Here is an 18362-nt window from a genome sequence, read left to right as displayed (position 1 = left end):
CTTGTACTGTATAAGGCACAGAAGACGGTTATTGAAAAACTGTTGATTGCAAAATTCATAAGAGAATTTCCCAGCACAAAGCAGCAGCATGTGTTGCAGCTTTGTACATTAATTTAATGCTATTTATTTCAAATTGAATAAAGCACTTTTCAAATTATTAGCACCACAGAACATTCCCAACTGTGTAATTTGATGAACTTGCCCAGTACTTTTCTTTTGATAGGATGCATATTTAAAGGGAAGCTTAAGAGACATGTCACATGATGATATAGACATGTACAGTGGCTTGCAAAAGTATTTGGCCCCCTTGAATTTTTCCACATTTTGTCACATTACTGCCACAAACATGAATCAATTTTATTGGAATTCCACGTGAAAGACCAACACAAAGTGGTGTACACGTGAGAAGTGGAACAAAAATCATACATGATTCCAAACATTTTTACAAATCAATAACTTCAAAGTGGGGTGTGCGTAATTATTCAGCCCCCTGAGTCAATACTTTGTAGAACCACCTTTTGCTGCAATTACAGCTGCCAGTCTTTTAGGGTATGTCTCTACCAGCTTTGCACATCTAGAGACTGAAATCCTTGCCCATTCTTCTTTGCAAAACAGCTCTACCTCAGTCAGATTAGATGGACAGCGTTTGTGAACAGCAGTTTTCAGATCTTGCCACAGATTCTCGATTGGATTTAGATCAGGACTTTTACTGGGCCATTCTAACACATGGATATGTTTTTTTAAACCATTCCATTGTTGCCCTGGCTTTATGTTTAGGGTCGTTGTCCTGCTGGAAGGTGAACCTCCGCCCCATTCTCAAGTCTTTTGTAGACTCTAAGAGGTTTTCTTCCAAGATTGCCCTGTATTTGTCTCCATCCATCTTCCTATCAACTCTGAGCAGCTTCCCTGTCCCTGCTGAAGACATGCACCCCCCGAGCATGATGCTGCCATCACTATATTTGACAGTGGGGATGGTGTGTTCTGAGTGATGTGCAGTGTTAGTTTTCTGCCACACATAGGGTTTTGCATTTTGGCCAAAAAGTTCCATTTTGGTCTCATCCGACCAGAGCACCTTCTTCCACATGTTTGCTGTGTCCCCCACATGGCTTGTGGCAAACTGCAAACGGGACTTCTTATGCTTTTCTGTTAACAATGGCTTTCTTCTTGTCACTCTTCCATAAGAGCCAACTTTGTGCAGTGCATGACTAATAGTTGTCCTATGGACAGATTCCCCCACCTGAGCTGTAGATCTCTGCAGTTTGTCCAGAGTCACCATGGGCCTCTTGACTGCATTTCTGATTAGCGCTCTCCTTGTTTGGCCTGTGAGTTTAGGTGGACGGCCTTGTCTTGGTAGGTTTACAGTTGTGCCATACTCCTTCCATTTTTGAATGATCGCTTGAACAGTGCTCCGTGGGATGTTCAAGGCTTTGGAAATCTTTTTGTAGCCTAAGCCTGCTTTAAATTTCTCAATAACTTGATCCCTGACCTGTCTTGTGTGTTCTTTGGACTTCACGGTGTTGTTGCTCCCAATATTCTCTTAGACAACCTCTGAGGCCCTCACAGAGCAGCTGTATTTGTACTGTTATTAGATTACACACAGGTGCACTCTAGTCATTAGCACTCATCATGCAATGTCTATTGGCAACTGACTGCACTCAGACCAAAGGGGGCTGAATAATTACGCACACCCCACTTTGCAGTTATTTATTTGTAAAAAATGTTTGGAATCATGTAGGATTTTCTTTCCACTTCTCACGTGTACAACACTTTGTATTGGTCATTGACATGAAATTCCGATAAGATTAATTCATGTTTGTGGCAGTAATGTGACAAAATGTGGAAAACTTCAAGGGGGCCGAATACTTTAGCAAGCCACTGTATATGTACAGTACCAATCACACAAATAAATATGCTGTGTTGCTTTTCTTTTAATATTTAACTATGCAACTGACAATTTTTCTCCAGTTGCGACCCATTTAGACTATAGCCTCCTACACTGATAAGGAATTAAACCTTTACTGGCAGAGAACTGAGCTTCTGAGAGTAGGGGATAGATAAATAGGTAATAAATAATAGTAAATAGTTCATATATTTTAGCACTCAAAGATAAGGTACATACTGTTTCATTGAGCTGAGACAATAAATTAACTTTTTTTAAGTTTTGTGGGATATCTAAAAGTCATTTTTAGAAGTAGTAGGATAGAAACCAGTGGCGTAGCTAGGAATTATGGGGCCCTCAGAACTAGGCCCTCTTGAGCAATGCCACCTGCCCCTACCCTATGAATATGAGTTTATTGGACAATGTAAATTCTTTTGCAATGTTCACTGTGTATAGTCTATAGTCCATGGGCTAAAGGTGGCCATACACTTATAGATTTGCAGCAGATTCGACCATCAGATAGATTTCTGTCAGATGCCTCTCAAGTCGAATCTGACAGGAATCTATCTGATGTGTGCCACACACTAGGAACAGATTTCCAATATATTTCAGAATAAAATCTAATAAAAATCGATCTAAATGCATTATTGGACCATTAGATTCAATGCAACTCTACGGGCCTGACAGCAGATCGACCTAGATTTTCCATCCTGTCAGATCAAATCGATCGAAATCTGCTAATTCTGATCGATAGAATCAATCGATGGCTGACCAGTGTATGGGCCCCTTTAGAGACAAAGGGTGGAGAAACAAAGGAAAGTTAACAGTGAACACATCAAGTACTATCTGGGCGCAGTAGTTCGGCGCCTGCACAGTACGCAGCTGACAACGCAGGCTTGATTGACAGCGGCCCTTCACGCAGGCGCTGTAAGGATGACCTCAACGTTGTCCTCTGCACCGTGCAGGGACCCCGGGCCAGCGGCTGCGAACTGAGCTGTCAGCGTGGGACAGACAGCCGCAAGGGGCTGGAGAAAGCCCCAGGTAAGTAAATCAGCTTTACTATTATTTGCCTGATGACTCCTTTAAGGGTAACAACATGTTCTTGGAATCTCTTTAAGGTGCCCATACAGCAGACGATGTATGGGTAGAGACATATCACTCTCTGATCGGAGAGAGATCTGTTGCCTGCCCATACACCGCAGGCCGATTCCCGATCAATTTCATACTTCAGAATTGTCCTTGTGTCACCACATCTGCTGCCTCGCCGGTCCGATGCTGTCCCCCCTAATGTTCAATGTGCCCCCCGACACCAGTGCACCAGTGCACTCTACATTACCTGTCCCTGTCCACCGCTGGCTCTGGGCTCCATCCTCTGTCCATAAACGCGTCCCGTGTGGTTGCTGGAGTAACGTGGGCGCGTACGTGACATCACACACAGGGACAGTTTACAGGATTAGCTTACAGGGACAACAAAGGATGATTTGTGTATCAGCAGTGATGCATCGTGGGAGACATGTCGCTCCAACCTGAATTATCGCAAATACATTCTGTTTTAAGAAGGCAAACTTTTGTTTTGTTTAACATTTTAATAAGAGGGCTTTTTGGTCCTTTGTAGCCCCTTACACACTCCTGGTTCACCATGAGATTGCTGGGTTGTCTGTAACTCTGGATTAGTTAAGATACGCTGCCTCTACACTGCTTCTTATACATGGGGGAGTAGGAGACACAGGGGGAGCCGACACACATGGGGAGCCAGGGATAGAAGGGGGGGGACAAACGAGGACAGAAGGGGACAGGGCTGTGCAGAGGATCCTCAAGTGGGGGGTGCTCAAATTAAAAAATGGGGCCTTGGTCTCCCCCCGGCCCGAAATACCCATTACTACCAACAAATGGTGGCGGACCTTCCCTCCCAACCCCCTTGCCTTACATGTGACCTTCACACTCCTCCCAGCTCTCCAACTGTCCCAAACCATCTCCCTGAGCCCCTCCGCTTGACACACACATTCAGTCACAGAGGAGCTGGCTGCATTCAATGGTGTGGAGTCAATCAGACCTGTCACCAGTGATTGCACGTCCCCCCCTCCTCGTTTCTGTCTCCTTGGCTGCCGCGTCTTCACTCTCATGATGTCAGGATAGCAACAACGCTATGTGATATGCGCGGATAAAATGAAGATGCCTAGCTTTGAGGAACTTCCTACTTGTTGGCCCTGTGCCGCCTGGGTCCCTGCATCTGTCGCAGGCCATTGAGTATAAGTTACTTACTGCAACTCTGCTGCAACCCTCCAGTCCAACCCACACCAAGATAGGGCCCCAGACAAGATAACACTTTTTGCCCTCCAGTGATGGCCACCTGGCTTATTTAGTTAGGTTTGGTGGGGGCTTGCATCTACCAGGCCCCTAGACTCTCTCCAGGCCCTAGGCGGCTGCCTAGGTTTGCCATGTGAATGATCCGGCTCTGAATGTCATACAGCACATGCTGCCACTATGCACCTCAAATAAAAACAGCACCCACACTACAATTTCCGACATCATGTCCCCACGGAACAATTTTAGGTATTATGGGCTCAATTCACTAAGCTTTATCGAACACTTTATTGAATGTTATGACACTCGTCCACACAAGGATATTGGTATTGAATCGAATGACACTCGTCCACACAAGGATATTGGTAAGTCCTATTATTATAGACCCTCTTGCTCTCCCCCCCCCCCTGGTTTTTTCCTCCCTTCCCACCTTTTCCTCCCCTATCATCAGTGATACGTTCCCCATGATCTGATGGAACAAACAATGTGCTATAACATTACTGAGGGCACTATGCTCTTTATAACAGACACAGGGGCTCATATCCCTGAGTCTCTATAAAGGTCTATATATTTATATGCACCCCACCTTTCTTTACACATATAGGGATTGTGCTCACAACCCTATACGTAGTTTGGTAAACAAAACTATATTACATCAAGATAATATGGGGAAGGGGTATGTATCTGTTTTTATATATATGTTTATATATTAGTTTATAGGTTTATATATTTGTTTGTTTATATGTTTTGGATCAAAATAATCACTGTCTATGCAAGTTAGTGTTCGGGTATGCCCTAAAAAAATCTTTTTTTCCCTGTTTACATACCACTATATCAAGATAACAGATATTTAGAGTGATTGCAAAAGAATGTGATATACTATGCTCCAACTGTTTCTCATATATAGAAAAATATATGTATATATATATGTCCACCATTAATGGCTAAATTCATGCTGATTGACGGCTAATCTATGCTGAATATTTTATATCTTTTTGGCTGATCTACATATGGATTTTGTATTTTGTTTGTATTTCAGTTGTTCCTGCTTGCATATATATATTTTTTTCTTGCCTGATGAAGCGGGCTTGGGACCCGCGAAACGCGTCGCAAATTGTTTTTATTGACAGTATTCATTAAATTAACACTTTTTGTATTATATGCAAATTAGTACTTGTGATTTTTATGGGGGGTGTGTGAGTCCACCCTTACCACCCACATATTTTATTGAATTTTAATTGGTACTATTTTTATTCTATTGGCGCCTCTGTAAATTATACTACAGGTAGTTAGATGCAGTGAGGTGGGTTCACAGAACACAACAGGTAGTTAGTAAATATGCAGTGAGGTGGGTTCACTAAACAGTAAAGGTAGTTAGATGCAGTGAGCTGGGTTCACTGCACACAACAGGTAGTTAGATGCAGTGAGGTGGGTTCACTGAACACAACAGGTAGTTAGATGCAGTGAGCTGGATTCACTCAACACAACAGGTAGTTAGATGCAGTGAGCTGGGTTCACTGAACAATAAAGGTAGTTAGATGCAGTGAGCTGGGTTCACTCAACACAACAGGTAGTTAGATGCAGTGATCTGGGTTCACTGAACAATAAAGGTAGTTAGATGCAGTGAGCTGGGTTCACTCAACACAACAGGTAGTTATATGCAGTGAGGTGGGATCACTGAACAGTAAAGGTAGTTAGATGCAGTGAGCTGGGTTCACTGAACACAACAGGTAGTTAGGTGCAGTGAGGTGGGTTCACTCAACACAACAGGTAGTTATATGCAGTGAGGTGGGTTCACTGAACAATAAAGGTAGTTATATGCAGTGAGGTGGGTTCACTGAACAGTAAAGGTAGTTATATGCAGTGAGCTGGGTTCACTCAACAAAACAGGTAGTTAGATGCAGTGAGCTAGATTCACTCAACACAACAGGTAGTTAGATGCAGTGAGGTGGGTTCACTCAACAGTAAAGGTAGTTATATGCAGTGAGCTGGGTTCACTCAACACAACAGGCAGTTAGATGCAGTGAGCTGGGTTCACTCAACAGAAAGCTAGGTATATGCAGTGATGAGGTGGGTTAAGTAAACACAACAGGTACTGGGTATATGCAGTACTGGGTAGTACAATGTGCAGCTCCCTGTCACACACACAGGTAGTCACTGAATGTGCTGGGTTGCTGGCAGTGGCACACACAGTATGAATTAGCAAGCCTGTGTCTGCAACAAAAGTGTCAGTTTGACACACACACACACAAAAAAGAACAGGATTAGCTCTGAAAAGAGCTGTTGAGGGGTGCTATAAAAGCAATAATAATCAGCCAGGAGCAAGCTAAGCAGCCAAGAACCTAACTAATCTGTCCCTAGGAGAACAATCTGCTGCAGCTCGCCCTAGTCTGTCTAATAGCAGGCAGACGAGTGACTCTAATGGCCGCCAGAGGCTTCCTTATATAAGGGGGGGTGGGGCTCCAGGGCTTAGTGTAGCCTGAATGGCTACAATGTGCCTGCTGACTGTGATGCAGAGGGTCAAAGTTGACCCTCATAGTGCATTATGGGGAGAATCGAACTTCCGCAAAAGTTCGCCTGGTGCAGGCGAACGCGAACCACCAAAGTTCGCCTGGAACCGTTCGCCGGCGAACCGTTCGGCCCATCTCTACTGGGTGCTACTGTGTGCTACTGGTGGAGAGGGTGACACTAGGCACTACTGTGTGCTGCTGATTGGGAGGGTGTCACTGGGTGCTACTGTGTGCTGCTGAGTGGGAGGGTGACACTGGGTGCTGCTGGGCGGGAGGGTGACACTGGCCCTTAGCCCCCTCCCCCAATCTGTAATCTTCTGCTACCTGGGCTAGAGGTTGCTGTGCTCACCTCCATCCCTCGTAACTTGGCTGATGTCTTCCACATAGACAACAGCAGCACACTGGATTTTTCTTATGTTCAAAGCTTTCCTTGGTGGTGTAGTGTGGTGGGTGTTGTACGCAAAACGTTTGTTTTATTGCGAGGTGACTTTTATATTATTTACTGAGAACCAAGCATAACTGTTTTATGGATCGCCTTCATAGAAGTCTACATTGTGCACTAATGAGTTCCATAAAGGACATCAATCATGCTTGTTTTTCAGTAAATTATATAAAGAAAATACATGCACCTCACGATGAAACAAAAGTTTTGTGTGCAACTCCAGACTGCATCACACTAATTTGCACAACATCAGCATTCATGTTGGTCAGATTTCCATCCATTACTTTGGCAGGCAGCAGTTTATGTGTGACATGCAGCCCTGCATTGGCTATGTCATTTGCTCCTGGCTGCAGAGGTCAGATACCCCTGGAGCAGATGACACAATCTCACTGAAAAAGAATACCTGGCTGGCTGGGGGAGAAGATGGCTGCCCCAAACAGAGTATGCAGCTCTCTCCTGTTGCTACTACTGCCTGGTATGGACAGAGTATGAGGGGGCGGGCTCAGTCAGCTGGCTGCCTCTCTCTCATTGGCTGGAGAGAGGCACAGGCACAAAAAAATAATGCTACTGATTGGAGGGCGGGAGGGAAGGGGGGGAAGAGAAGCCTGATGTTTCTCACTGCGTGGCCACTCTGCCTATCGGAGCAATGCAGTCAAGGTCGGGCAGTTATTATTTATTTGTTGCCTGTTCCAAAAGGACTGGCACTACAGACAGAAATGTAATGTAATTTGGATGGACTGCCCATCCATAGATAGGTAGTTGGCAATTCTGATGAGGAGGGTTCTCGGGGGGTATAGCTCCCCCCAGGGGGGGAATGGTTAAGCTCTGAGATCCTCCCCCTGTGCACATGCTTGGAAGGGAAACAGAAGTGGACACACTGGGGACAGAAGGACGCACATGGGGGCAGAAGGGGACACATGGGGGGCAGAAGGGGACACACAGGGGAACACATGGGGGAGGACACAGTAAATACTAAATAATACTAATTATTTATGCCACTAACACCAATGCCCCTACCTACACCTAACACTAATCTAAACCTATCACTAACACCACCACAATCAGATGCCGCTTATCAGAGTTCCAGCTGCTACCGTTGTCACTACCCCTACCACTACAAGATACACTTACACAGGTAGCCAAACTCCACTGCTGCTTTTTGAACTGTCTTCGCCGCTGCAGAGTTGAGCTATAAGGTTATACAACCTTGGGGGGGGGGGGTGTATTGTTTAAAAGTATTCACTGAAATGTGGAACTCTGCAGAGCTTCTCTGAGATTTGGTGTTCTACACAGGTTTAGTAAGGAATGATGCTCGGAGGCACATTACAGAGTTTTTCTACAAAATGTGACACGCAAAATTATCTGTGTTGGCAGGAAGAACAGAGTTAAATATAATGCAGAATTTGGTTTAAACACATTTCTAGAGCACAATGGTGGCGCAACTTGAGCCTCTGTAACAATATTGTTACTGTTTTTTTGTCTTTTTTTTAGTTGTGAAGAATTTCCTTATCCAAGAAGAAAATCAAGTGTGCTTTGTAAGTCAGGAAGGTAGAGAATGCATTGCTCCTTTGTTCCAAACAGTGCAAGAGACTCCTCAACCCATCCCAACCACGATTACTGGAAGAGTCCCAAAATGGATTGACGGTAGTCTGCTGAGAAATGGACCAGGCAAATTTGAGATTGGAAAGTACAAGTAAGAATTATTCGTATTATTTGATCTCAATAGCAATTCGTATATCCTCTTGTAGCATATTTGCAGATTGTGCTAGGTGCAGCCTTAATAACTGTCACGACTGAAGTTGGAGATCCTGAAAGTTGTTTTGGGGTTTGGGCAATAGAGGATTTGAAATGCCTCCATTACAGTGCTACTGCTCTCACACCATACTCTCAACCTCCATTCCATTCCCACATGTACAACGCACAAGTATTCCCTTACGGTCCCTAACAGATCCCATAGATTCCCATTAACTCACCCCAAACACCTCCCATCCTATTGTCAATTTGTCATCAGTGCTTCCACTCTTGCACCATACCAACAAAACTCCACTAATTTGCAATATCAAGCACCCATCCCTCATGTCCAATACCAACCACAGTCTGCTCATGCCCAATACTAACCACCTCTTACTTCTAGCCAGTTTGAAATTACCACTACTACATCCCTGTAAACTCCCCCTATTTGTGCCTAATTCAAAACTGCCTCTTCAACAGTACAGTTAGCTCCATCTACTCATATCCATTTCCAACCTACTGCTGTTCCAGCCTCATTAGCAACCTCTATTCCTGGGCAGTTACTACTCTAGCTATGTTAGCAATCTCCACTCCTCTGAAGTACTAACTGCCCTTAAAGCGCAACTCCGACCAAGAATTGAACTTTATCCCAATCAGTAGCTGATACCCCCTTTTACAAGAGAAATCTATTCCTTTTCACAAACAGACCATCAGGGGTGCTGTATGGCTGATATTGTGGTGAAACCCCTCCCACAAGAAACAAGAACAGTACGTACTCTTGGCAGTTTCCTGTCTGTGAACCTTACAGCTGCTAATCTTTTAGGGTATGTCTCTACCAGCTTTGCACATCCAGAGACTAAAATTCTTGCACATTCTTCTTTGCAAAACAGCTCCAGCTCAGTCAAATTAGATGGACAGTGTTTGGGAACAGCAGTTTTCAGATCTTGCCACAGATTCTCGATTGGGTTTAGATCTGGACTTTGACTGGGCCATTCTAACACATGGATATGTTTTGTTTTAAACCATTCCATTGTTGCCCTGGCTTTATGTTTAGGGTCGTTGTCCTGCTGGAAGGTGAACCTCCGCCCCAGTCTCAAGTCTTTTGCAGACTCCAAGAGGTTTCCTTCCAAGATTGCCCTGTATTTGGCTCAAACCATCTTCCCATCAACTCTGACAAGCTTCCCTGTCCCTGCTGAAGAAAAGCACCCCCAGAGCATGATGCTGCCACCACCATATTTGACAGTGGGGATGGTGTGTTCAGAGTGATGTGCAGTGTTAGTTTTCCGCCACACATAGCGATTTGTATTTTGGCCAAAAAGTTCCATTTTGGTCTCATCTGACCAGAGCACCTTCTTCCACATGTTTGCTGTGTCCCCCACGTGGCTTGTGGCAAACTGCATACTGTACTTCTTATGCTTTTCTGTTAACAATGGCTTGCTTCTTGCCACTCTTCCATAAAGGCCAATTTTGTGCAGTGCATGGCTAATAGTTGTCCTATGGACAGATTCCCCCACCTGAGCTGTAGATATCTGCAGCTTGTCCAGAGTCACCATGGACCTCTTGACTGAATTTCTGATCAGCTTTTCTTGTTTGGCCTGTGAGTTTAGGTGGACAGCCTTGTCTTGGTAGGTGTAAAGTTGTGCCATACTCCTTCCATTTCTGAATGATCGCTTGAACAGTGCTCCGTGGGATGTTCAAGGCTTTGGAAATCTTTTTGTAGCCTAAGCCTGCTTTAAATTTCTCAATAACTTTATCCCTGACCTGTCTGGTGTGTTCTTTGGACTTCACGGTGTTGTTGCTCCCAATATTCTCTTAGACAACCTCTGAGGCCATCACAGAGCATCTGTATTTGTACTGACCTTAGATTACACACAGGTGCACTCTATTTAGTCATTAGCACTCATCAGACAATGTCTATGGGCAACTGACTGCACTCAGACTAAAGGGGGCTGAATAGTTATGCACACCCCACTTTGCAGTTATTTATTTGTAAAAAAAATGTTTGGAATCATGTATGATTTTCGTTCCACTTCTCACGTGTACAACACTTTGTATTGGTCTTTCATGTGGCATTCCAATAAAAGTGATTCATGTTTGTGGCAGTAATGTGACAAAATGTAGAAAACCTCAAGGGGGCCGAATACTTTTGCAAGCCACTGTACATCACCTGCCAACAGTAAAAATGTCACCATGTAATAAATGTCAGAATGTAAATTAGGGATTAAAAAGATTTTACAATGTGCAAACACTGACTAAATCATTTATACATAATTATTGTAAAAATGAAGCACTTTTTTATTACATTATTTTCACTGGAGTTCCTCTTTAACCACTTGCCGACCGCGCGCTTATACCGTGCGTCGGCAAAGTGGCAGCTGCAGGACCAGCGACACAGTACTGCTTCGCCAGCTGCAAGCTGATTAATCAGGAAGCAGCCGCTCGCGCGAGCGGCTGCTTCCTGTCAAATCACGGCGGGGGGCTCCGTGAATAGCCTGCGGGCCGCCGATGGCGGCTCGCAGGCTAAATGTAAACACAAGCGGAAATAATCTGCTTTGTTTACATTGTACGGCGCTGCTGCGCAGCAGTGCCGTAAGGCAGATCGGCGATCCCCGGCCAATCAGCGGCCGGGGATCGCCTCCATGTGACAGGGGACGTCCTGTCACTGGCTGCACAGGACGGATAGCGTCCTGTGCAGCCCGGATCACCGGGAGGGAGAGGTATGAGAGGGAGGGGGGTGAATGTCGCCGCGGAGGGGGGCTTTGAGGTGCCCCCCCCCGCAACTAGCCTGCACGCAGGAGCGATCAGACCCCCCCTGCACATCATCCCCATAGGGGGGAAAAAAGGGGGGCGATCTGATCGCTCTGCGTGCACCCTGATCTGTGCTGGGGGCTGCAGAGCCCACCCAGCACAGATCACAACAAACAGCGCTGGTCCTTAAGGGGGGGTAAAGGGTGGGTCCTCAAGTGGTTAAGTCATGACCAAACCTTCCTCCCAGAACCTCCAAACAGTGGGCATCAACAAAGGTTCCTTAAGACCTTGACCATAAACTGTCCTCAAAAGGACCTCTGAAGTGAGTTTGTTTTATGATAACTAAAAAATACTGGCATGTTTCTAAAATATTTGACTGGCTGCTATGCGAACTGCGGTGGGCACCCAGATATGTCACGCTCGAGCGGGCAAGGGGATGATCATTCCAGTAAAGCAAGTTATTTGAATTTGTTTCCAGTATCACAGTTGTTTTTTTCATTTTTTTTTTTTACAGATTTTGTTAGCCAAGGTATTTGGCTACAAGGTGGTGTCATTTGTATAAAATGATGCAGGAGCATGTGCAGGGCTAGTCTATGGGGATTTTCAATGTGTCCCCTAAAGTGGACTAGCAACCAAAAAATAAACACCACTACATGGAGAAGGGGTTAAAAGTAGGGATGGTCCTAAATATCGATTTGCGATTCTGCTGAAATGCCGATTTCCGCAATGGCCTGGCGGACCGAGATAAGCGCTTGATGAAAAATGCCTTCAGGCCTGATACAGAATGTCTTTAGGCCTGTAGGCCTTTTTATAAGTTCAGTTTCTGCTCCTTCAAATTATTAGATCTGTCCTCTGCCACAGTTACACTCATGCAGCCTCCACCATCATGGGCCTGCATGATTATGGCACATAGGATGCAAGAACGTAATTAGACTGTCTGTAGTCCACTATAGTGATGATCGTAAAAGTGCTAATTTTGCTTAAGTGAGCTTTCGCAAAAAACTCACAATTGCAGGTAATTCTGATTTTGAAATTGAATTGATTTTGCATAATCTATACATTATCACGCATAATTATGTGAAATTTCCTAATTTACATGGAAGTCTCCCCCGCAAAGCCCCCATACATGCTATTTTCACCAAATTTGCAAGGTATGTTAGGGAGAATAGTGGGAACAAGTCAAAAAGTTTCAAGGAAAAATATTTTTTTACCTCGGTAAAATCACATTAAAAAAAAATGGACAGGCTTGGATTCTCCAGCCTCTTCAACCCCTTGTTGCCCATGCAGGTTTCTATAGCCAGATTTCAAAGCATGGACCACATGGTACTTCACATCCTGAGCTATACCAGCCCGCAAAGGTTCATAAAATGGGGGAGGGGACTCCTCTGGAAGAGAGGAGGGGCAAAGCCTCCCCTTCCCCCCCCCCCCTCCCCAAAAGGCCTTGTCCAATCTATGGACAAAGGGGCTGAAGCCTATTTGGTGCCCAGGCAGAGGTGTCGGTAATTACTCCCACTTCTGTGGGTGTAGGCCCTCGGGGGTTAATGATGGCATCCAGATACCTGCCCCACCCACAAGTGAAATGGGTATTGTATCCCTTACTCATTTCCACGAAGAGTTAAGGTCTGTTAAATTAAAAGATGCGTTCATATAGCAAGCCCTGACCCTGTGTTATACTCGCTTGCATCTACTGCCCCTCCCCCACCGCCACTCACAGCACCTCTGACACCTTCCACACCCACTGCCCTCACTGCTGGCACTACGTTACTGTACAAGAAGGGGGTCCCTGACAAAAGCATCTGTGACTTTGTTCTGGGGTTTTTATTGGCCATTGGTGCATTTTAAGGCATCCCTTTTGTTATTACACTAACCCGGCAGCAAATTTAAAGATGCTTTTGCCAGGGTTCCCCTTCTAGTACAGCGGCATAGTGTCAGTTAATCATTAACTTCCCTGGCAGTGCATTTCTGTCTGGATTTATGGGTATAAAAGCGGTACATTTTGTCAAGAATTTTAGGCCTCCAATTCTTAAGTCTTTAACCAAAATACATAATATATAAGAATAAAGGCCTGGTAGACGTCCTGCATATAAATAAAAGACTGGAACACAAAATTGTTGAAATAATTAAATGTTTAAATAAATTTAAAAATAGTGAAACTGTATAAATAAGGCACCAGACTATACAGTATGTACATATATAACTACTGCACCTCCCGCGTGTGGTATATTTTGAAACTGGGAAAGGCACAGAGGGTAACATCACCTTCGGGGCAGTAGAAGCGTGATTCCTTTCGCACTTTATTCCCTTTGCTATCAGTCTTAGGTGGCAGGCAGAGAGTAGTTAAAATCCAGGCAGAGGTCGGTGCAGGCGGCAGGCGGAGAGTAGTCAAAACCCAAGCAAAGGTCAGTGCAGGCGGACGGCGGAGAATAGTCAAATACCAGGCAGAGGTCGGTACAGGCGGCAGGTAGAGGGTAGTCAAAATCCAGGCAGAGATCGGTGCAGGCGGCAAGCAAAGAGTAGTCAACATCCAGGCAAAAATCGTTAACAGTAAGGCAGATCAGCAGAAGCACTTAGCTCAGAAGCAGTTGGGAACCAAATGGCTATATTGTTAACATCCTGTGCTTACAAATGAGCTTGTCTGCCATTTCTGCCATGGCAGTCAGGTGACACTGGGGAGAGATCAAATTAGAACTTGTAATTAGAGACAAATGAGGAGGAATTAGACGGGCTAAACTCTCGACATACATGCAGGCGGCATTTCTCTGTTTACCTTCTGTGCTGTGCAAGAGATCTGGTCCAGATGGGGAATTAGGCAGGCTAAACTCTCTACATACATGCCCTATACAAAAGTTCAGAACCACTTAAAATTTTTGTGCCGCCCCCCAATGACATCACGTCGCCTTGACGTCACTTTGCACCGCCGCTCCGCAGTCCTGAGGGGGATCCTGGTGGCTGGGGGAGAAGCCTGGAGTCCCGCTGACCAGTGGCGATCGTGCGCAGGATCCAGGCAAACACAGGGTGCTTCTTTGCCCAAGCGTAGCTCAGGAATACCGCCAAGGGAGTTAAAGTTATCACCGGAATCAACGTTGGTTGGTTTGATGTCTGCTCCTCTAATAGTATGTATTTAGCTTTGCTATTGAACCACTAAAGTCTGTGTAATTACGGTCACTGTCGCTAAAAAGTGTAAAATCTAACCAGCCTCCCTGCTCACTGCACAACTTTTTGGCAGTTGGATGGAGCAACTCCACTCACTAAGTGCTTTTGAAAATAAATAAAACACTGAGAAACCCCATGAGAAGATGAGCTGGTCCAAAACCTGTCGGTTTGTCAGATTTCTACAACCTACTGTGAGGCGCAGCAGCAGAAAAGAAAAGTAATTTATAGCACATTTTACTCTGGGAGAAAAGTTCTTCTTATTTGTATATGTTCACATTTTTACGATTTTCGCGATAGTGGTCCTTTAATTATGAATTTGCTCGAAATTTCGCATTATGATTTTGTATCCTAATTTTGATGAAAAATTACGATTTCTTTTGAAATTCTAGCTCATCTTTAGTCCCCTACTGTCCCTGGTAGTGAGGTGTCCTAATGCTTGGATATGACTTACACATCCTATTTTATATAACACAATCTCTTCCAGCGGTCACATCTGTCCAGTATCGATTTGCGATTCTGCTGAAATGCCGATTTCCGCAATGGCCTGGCGGACCGAGATAAGCGCTTGATGAAAAATGCCTTCAGGCCTGATACAGAATGTCTTTAGGTCTGTAGGCCTTTTTATAAGTTCAGTTTCTGCTCCTTCAAATTATTAGATCTGTCCTCTGCCACAGTTACACTCATGCAGCCTCCACCATCATGGGCCTGCATGATTATGGCCAGTGGCGTAGCTTTGGAGCTGTGGGCCCCGATGCAAGTTTTACATTGGGGCCCCCCAAGCACTCTATACATAACAATTTATACGGCGCACCAAAACCTGCCAAGGACAACTACAGTGTCAGAGGTGCAAGAAGGGGATGGGGAACAGCTTGTTAATGATTACCACTATTCAAAGTGTCTATAGAAGTGATTATTACCAGCACAGGACCAATAGAGAGCTAATACTGCATTTGAGGGAGGGCCCTTTGGGGCCCCTCTGGCCCAAGGGCCCCGATGCGGTCGCTACCGCTGCAACCCCTATTGCTATGCCCCTGATTATGGCACATAGGATGCAAGAACGTAATTAGACTGTCTGTAGTCCACTATAGTGATGATCGTAAAAGTGCTAATTTTGCTTAAGTGAGCTTTCGCAAAAAACTCACAATTGCAGGTAATTCTGATTTTGAAATTGAATTGATTTTGCATAATCTATACATTATCACGCATAATTATGTGAAATTTCCTAATTTACATGGAAGTCTCCCCCGCAAAGCCCCCATACATGCTATTTTCACCAAATTTGCAAGGTATGTTAGGGAGAATAGTGGGAACAAGTCAAAAAGTTTCAAGGAAAAATATTTTTTTACCTCGGTAAAATCACATAAAAAAAAAATGGACAGGCTTGGATTCTCCAGCCTCTTCAACCCCTTGTTGCCCATGCAGGTTTCTATAGCCAGATTTCAAAGCATGGACCACATGGGGCTTCACATCCTGAGCTATACCAGCCCGCAAAGGTTCATAAAATGGGGGAGGGGACTCCTCTGGAAGAGAGGAGGGGCAAAGCCTCCCCTTCCCCCCCCCCCTCCCCAAAAGGCCTTGTCCAATCTATGGACAAAGGGGCTGAAGCCTATTTGGTGCCCAGGCAGAGGTGTCGGTAATTACTCCCACTTCTGTGGGTGTAGGCCCTCGGGGGTTAATGATGGCATCCAGATACCTGCCCCACCCACAAGTGAAATGGGTATTGTATCCCTTACTCATTTCCACGAAGAGTTAAGGTCTGTTAAATTAAAAGATGCGTTCATATAGCAAGCCCTGACCCTGTGTTATACTCGCTTGCATCTACTGCCCCTCCCCCACCGCCACTCACAGCACCTCTGACACCTTCCACACCCACTGCCCTCACTGCTGGCACTACGTTACTGTACAAGAAGGGGGTCCCTGACAAAAGCATCTGTGACTTTGTTCTGAGGTTTTTATTGGCCATTGGTGCATTTTAAGGCATCCCTTTTGTTATTACACTAACCCGGCAGCAAATTTAAAGATGCTTTTGCCAGGGTTCCCCTTCTAGTACAGCGGCATAGTGTCAGTTAATCATTAACTTCCCTGGCAGTGCATTTCTGTCTGGATTTATGGGTCTAAAAGTGGTACATTTTGTCAAGAATTTTAGGCCTCCAATTCTTAAGTCTTTAACCAAAATACATAATATATAAGAATAAAGGCCTGGTAGACGTCCTGCATATAAATAAAAGACTGGAACACAAAATTGTTGAAATAATTAAATGTTTAAATAAATTTAAAAATAGTGAAACTGTATAAATAAGGCACCAGACTATACAGTATGTACATATATAACTACTGCACCTCCCACGTGTGGTATATTTTGAAACTGGGAAAGGCACAGAGGGCGACATCACCTTCGGGGCAGTAGAAGCGTGATTCCTTTCGCACTTTATTCCCTTTGCTATCAGTCTTAGGTGGCAGGCAGAGAGTAGTTAAAATCCAGGCAGAGGTCGGTGCAGGCGGCAGGCGGAGAGTAGTCAAAACCCAAGCAAAGGTCAGTGCAGGCGGACGGCGGAGAATAGTCAAATACCAGGCAGAGGTCGGTACAGGCGGCAGGTAGAGGGTAGTCAAAATCCAGGCAGAGATCGGTGCAGGCGGCAAGCAAAGAGTAGTCAACATCCAGGCAAAAATCGTTAACAGTAAGGCAGATCAGCAGAAGCACTTAGCTCAGAAGCAGTTGGGAACCAAATGGCTATATTGTTAACATCCTGTGCTTACAAATGAGCTTGTCTGCCATTTCTGCCATGGCAGTCAGGTGACACTGGGGAGAGATCAAATTAGAACTTGTAATTAGAGACAAATGAGGAGGAATTAGATGGGCTAAACTCTCGACATACATGCAGGCGGCATTTCTCTGTTTACCTTCTGTGCTTTTGAAATTCTAGCTCATCTTTAGTCCCCTACTGTCCCTGGTAGTGAGGTGTCCTAATGCTTGGATATGACTTACACATCCTATTTTATATAACACAATCTCTTCCAGCGGTCACATCTGTCCAGTTCTACAGTCATGTATTTTCTTAGTGTACAGAGCCTGCATGACCATGACAGAAACAACACATACAGTGCTGCCCATAATAATTCATACTCCCGGCAAATTTTGACTTAAAGGAGTTATGAGTCAATAGTAAGTAAAATAAGGGCTACTTACCCGGGGCTTCGTCCAGCCCCAAGATCCCAGCATGTCCCTCGCCGCAGCTCTGTGGTGAGCCATTCGCCGCCGCTGCCTCTCGGTCCCCAGCGATGACGTCAGGCCGACCTGAAGGTTGGCCTGTACTGCGCTTGCGCGAGCGGCGCTGTCAATCACCGCCACGTGGACCGGAGCGTACTGCGCTGACGTCATCGCTGGGGACTGAGAGGCAGCGGCGGCGAACGGCTCGCCACAGAGCTGCAGCGAGGGACATGCTGGGAACTTGGGGCTGGACGAAGCCCCGGGTAATTAGACCTTATTTTACTTACTATTGCCTGTTAACTCCTTTAAAGTCACTTTTATTCAACCAGCATGTAACCTTTTGACGTGAAATGACATAGGTGTCTCCCAAAAGATAAGATGATGTAA

The 18362-nt window shown here is 45.1% G+C and overlaps 1 protein-coding gene across 1 annotated transcript in view; it reads left to right on the top strand.

The window, feature by feature from the left end:
- The window catches only part of LOC137521560 (carotenoid-cleaving dioxygenase, mitochondrial-like), a 104811-nt gene that overhangs the window by 20330 nt on the left and 66119 nt on the right, over positions 1-18362 (top strand). The window contains exon 2 of the mRNA XM_068240957.1: positions 8627-8828. Coding sequence (XP_068097058.1) covers positions 8627-8828 — 202 coding nt within the window. The remainder of the gene's footprint in view (positions 1-8626; positions 8829-18362) is intronic.

Source organism: Hyperolius riggenbachi, chromosome 6, assembly GCF_040937935.1.
Source record: "Hyperolius riggenbachi isolate aHypRig1 chromosome 6, aHypRig1.pri, whole genome shotgun sequence".
Classification (NCBI taxonomy): domain Eukaryota; kingdom Metazoa; phylum Chordata; class Amphibia; order Anura; family Hyperoliidae; genus Hyperolius; species Hyperolius riggenbachi.
This window is presented reverse-complemented; position numbering and strand designations above follow the sequence as displayed.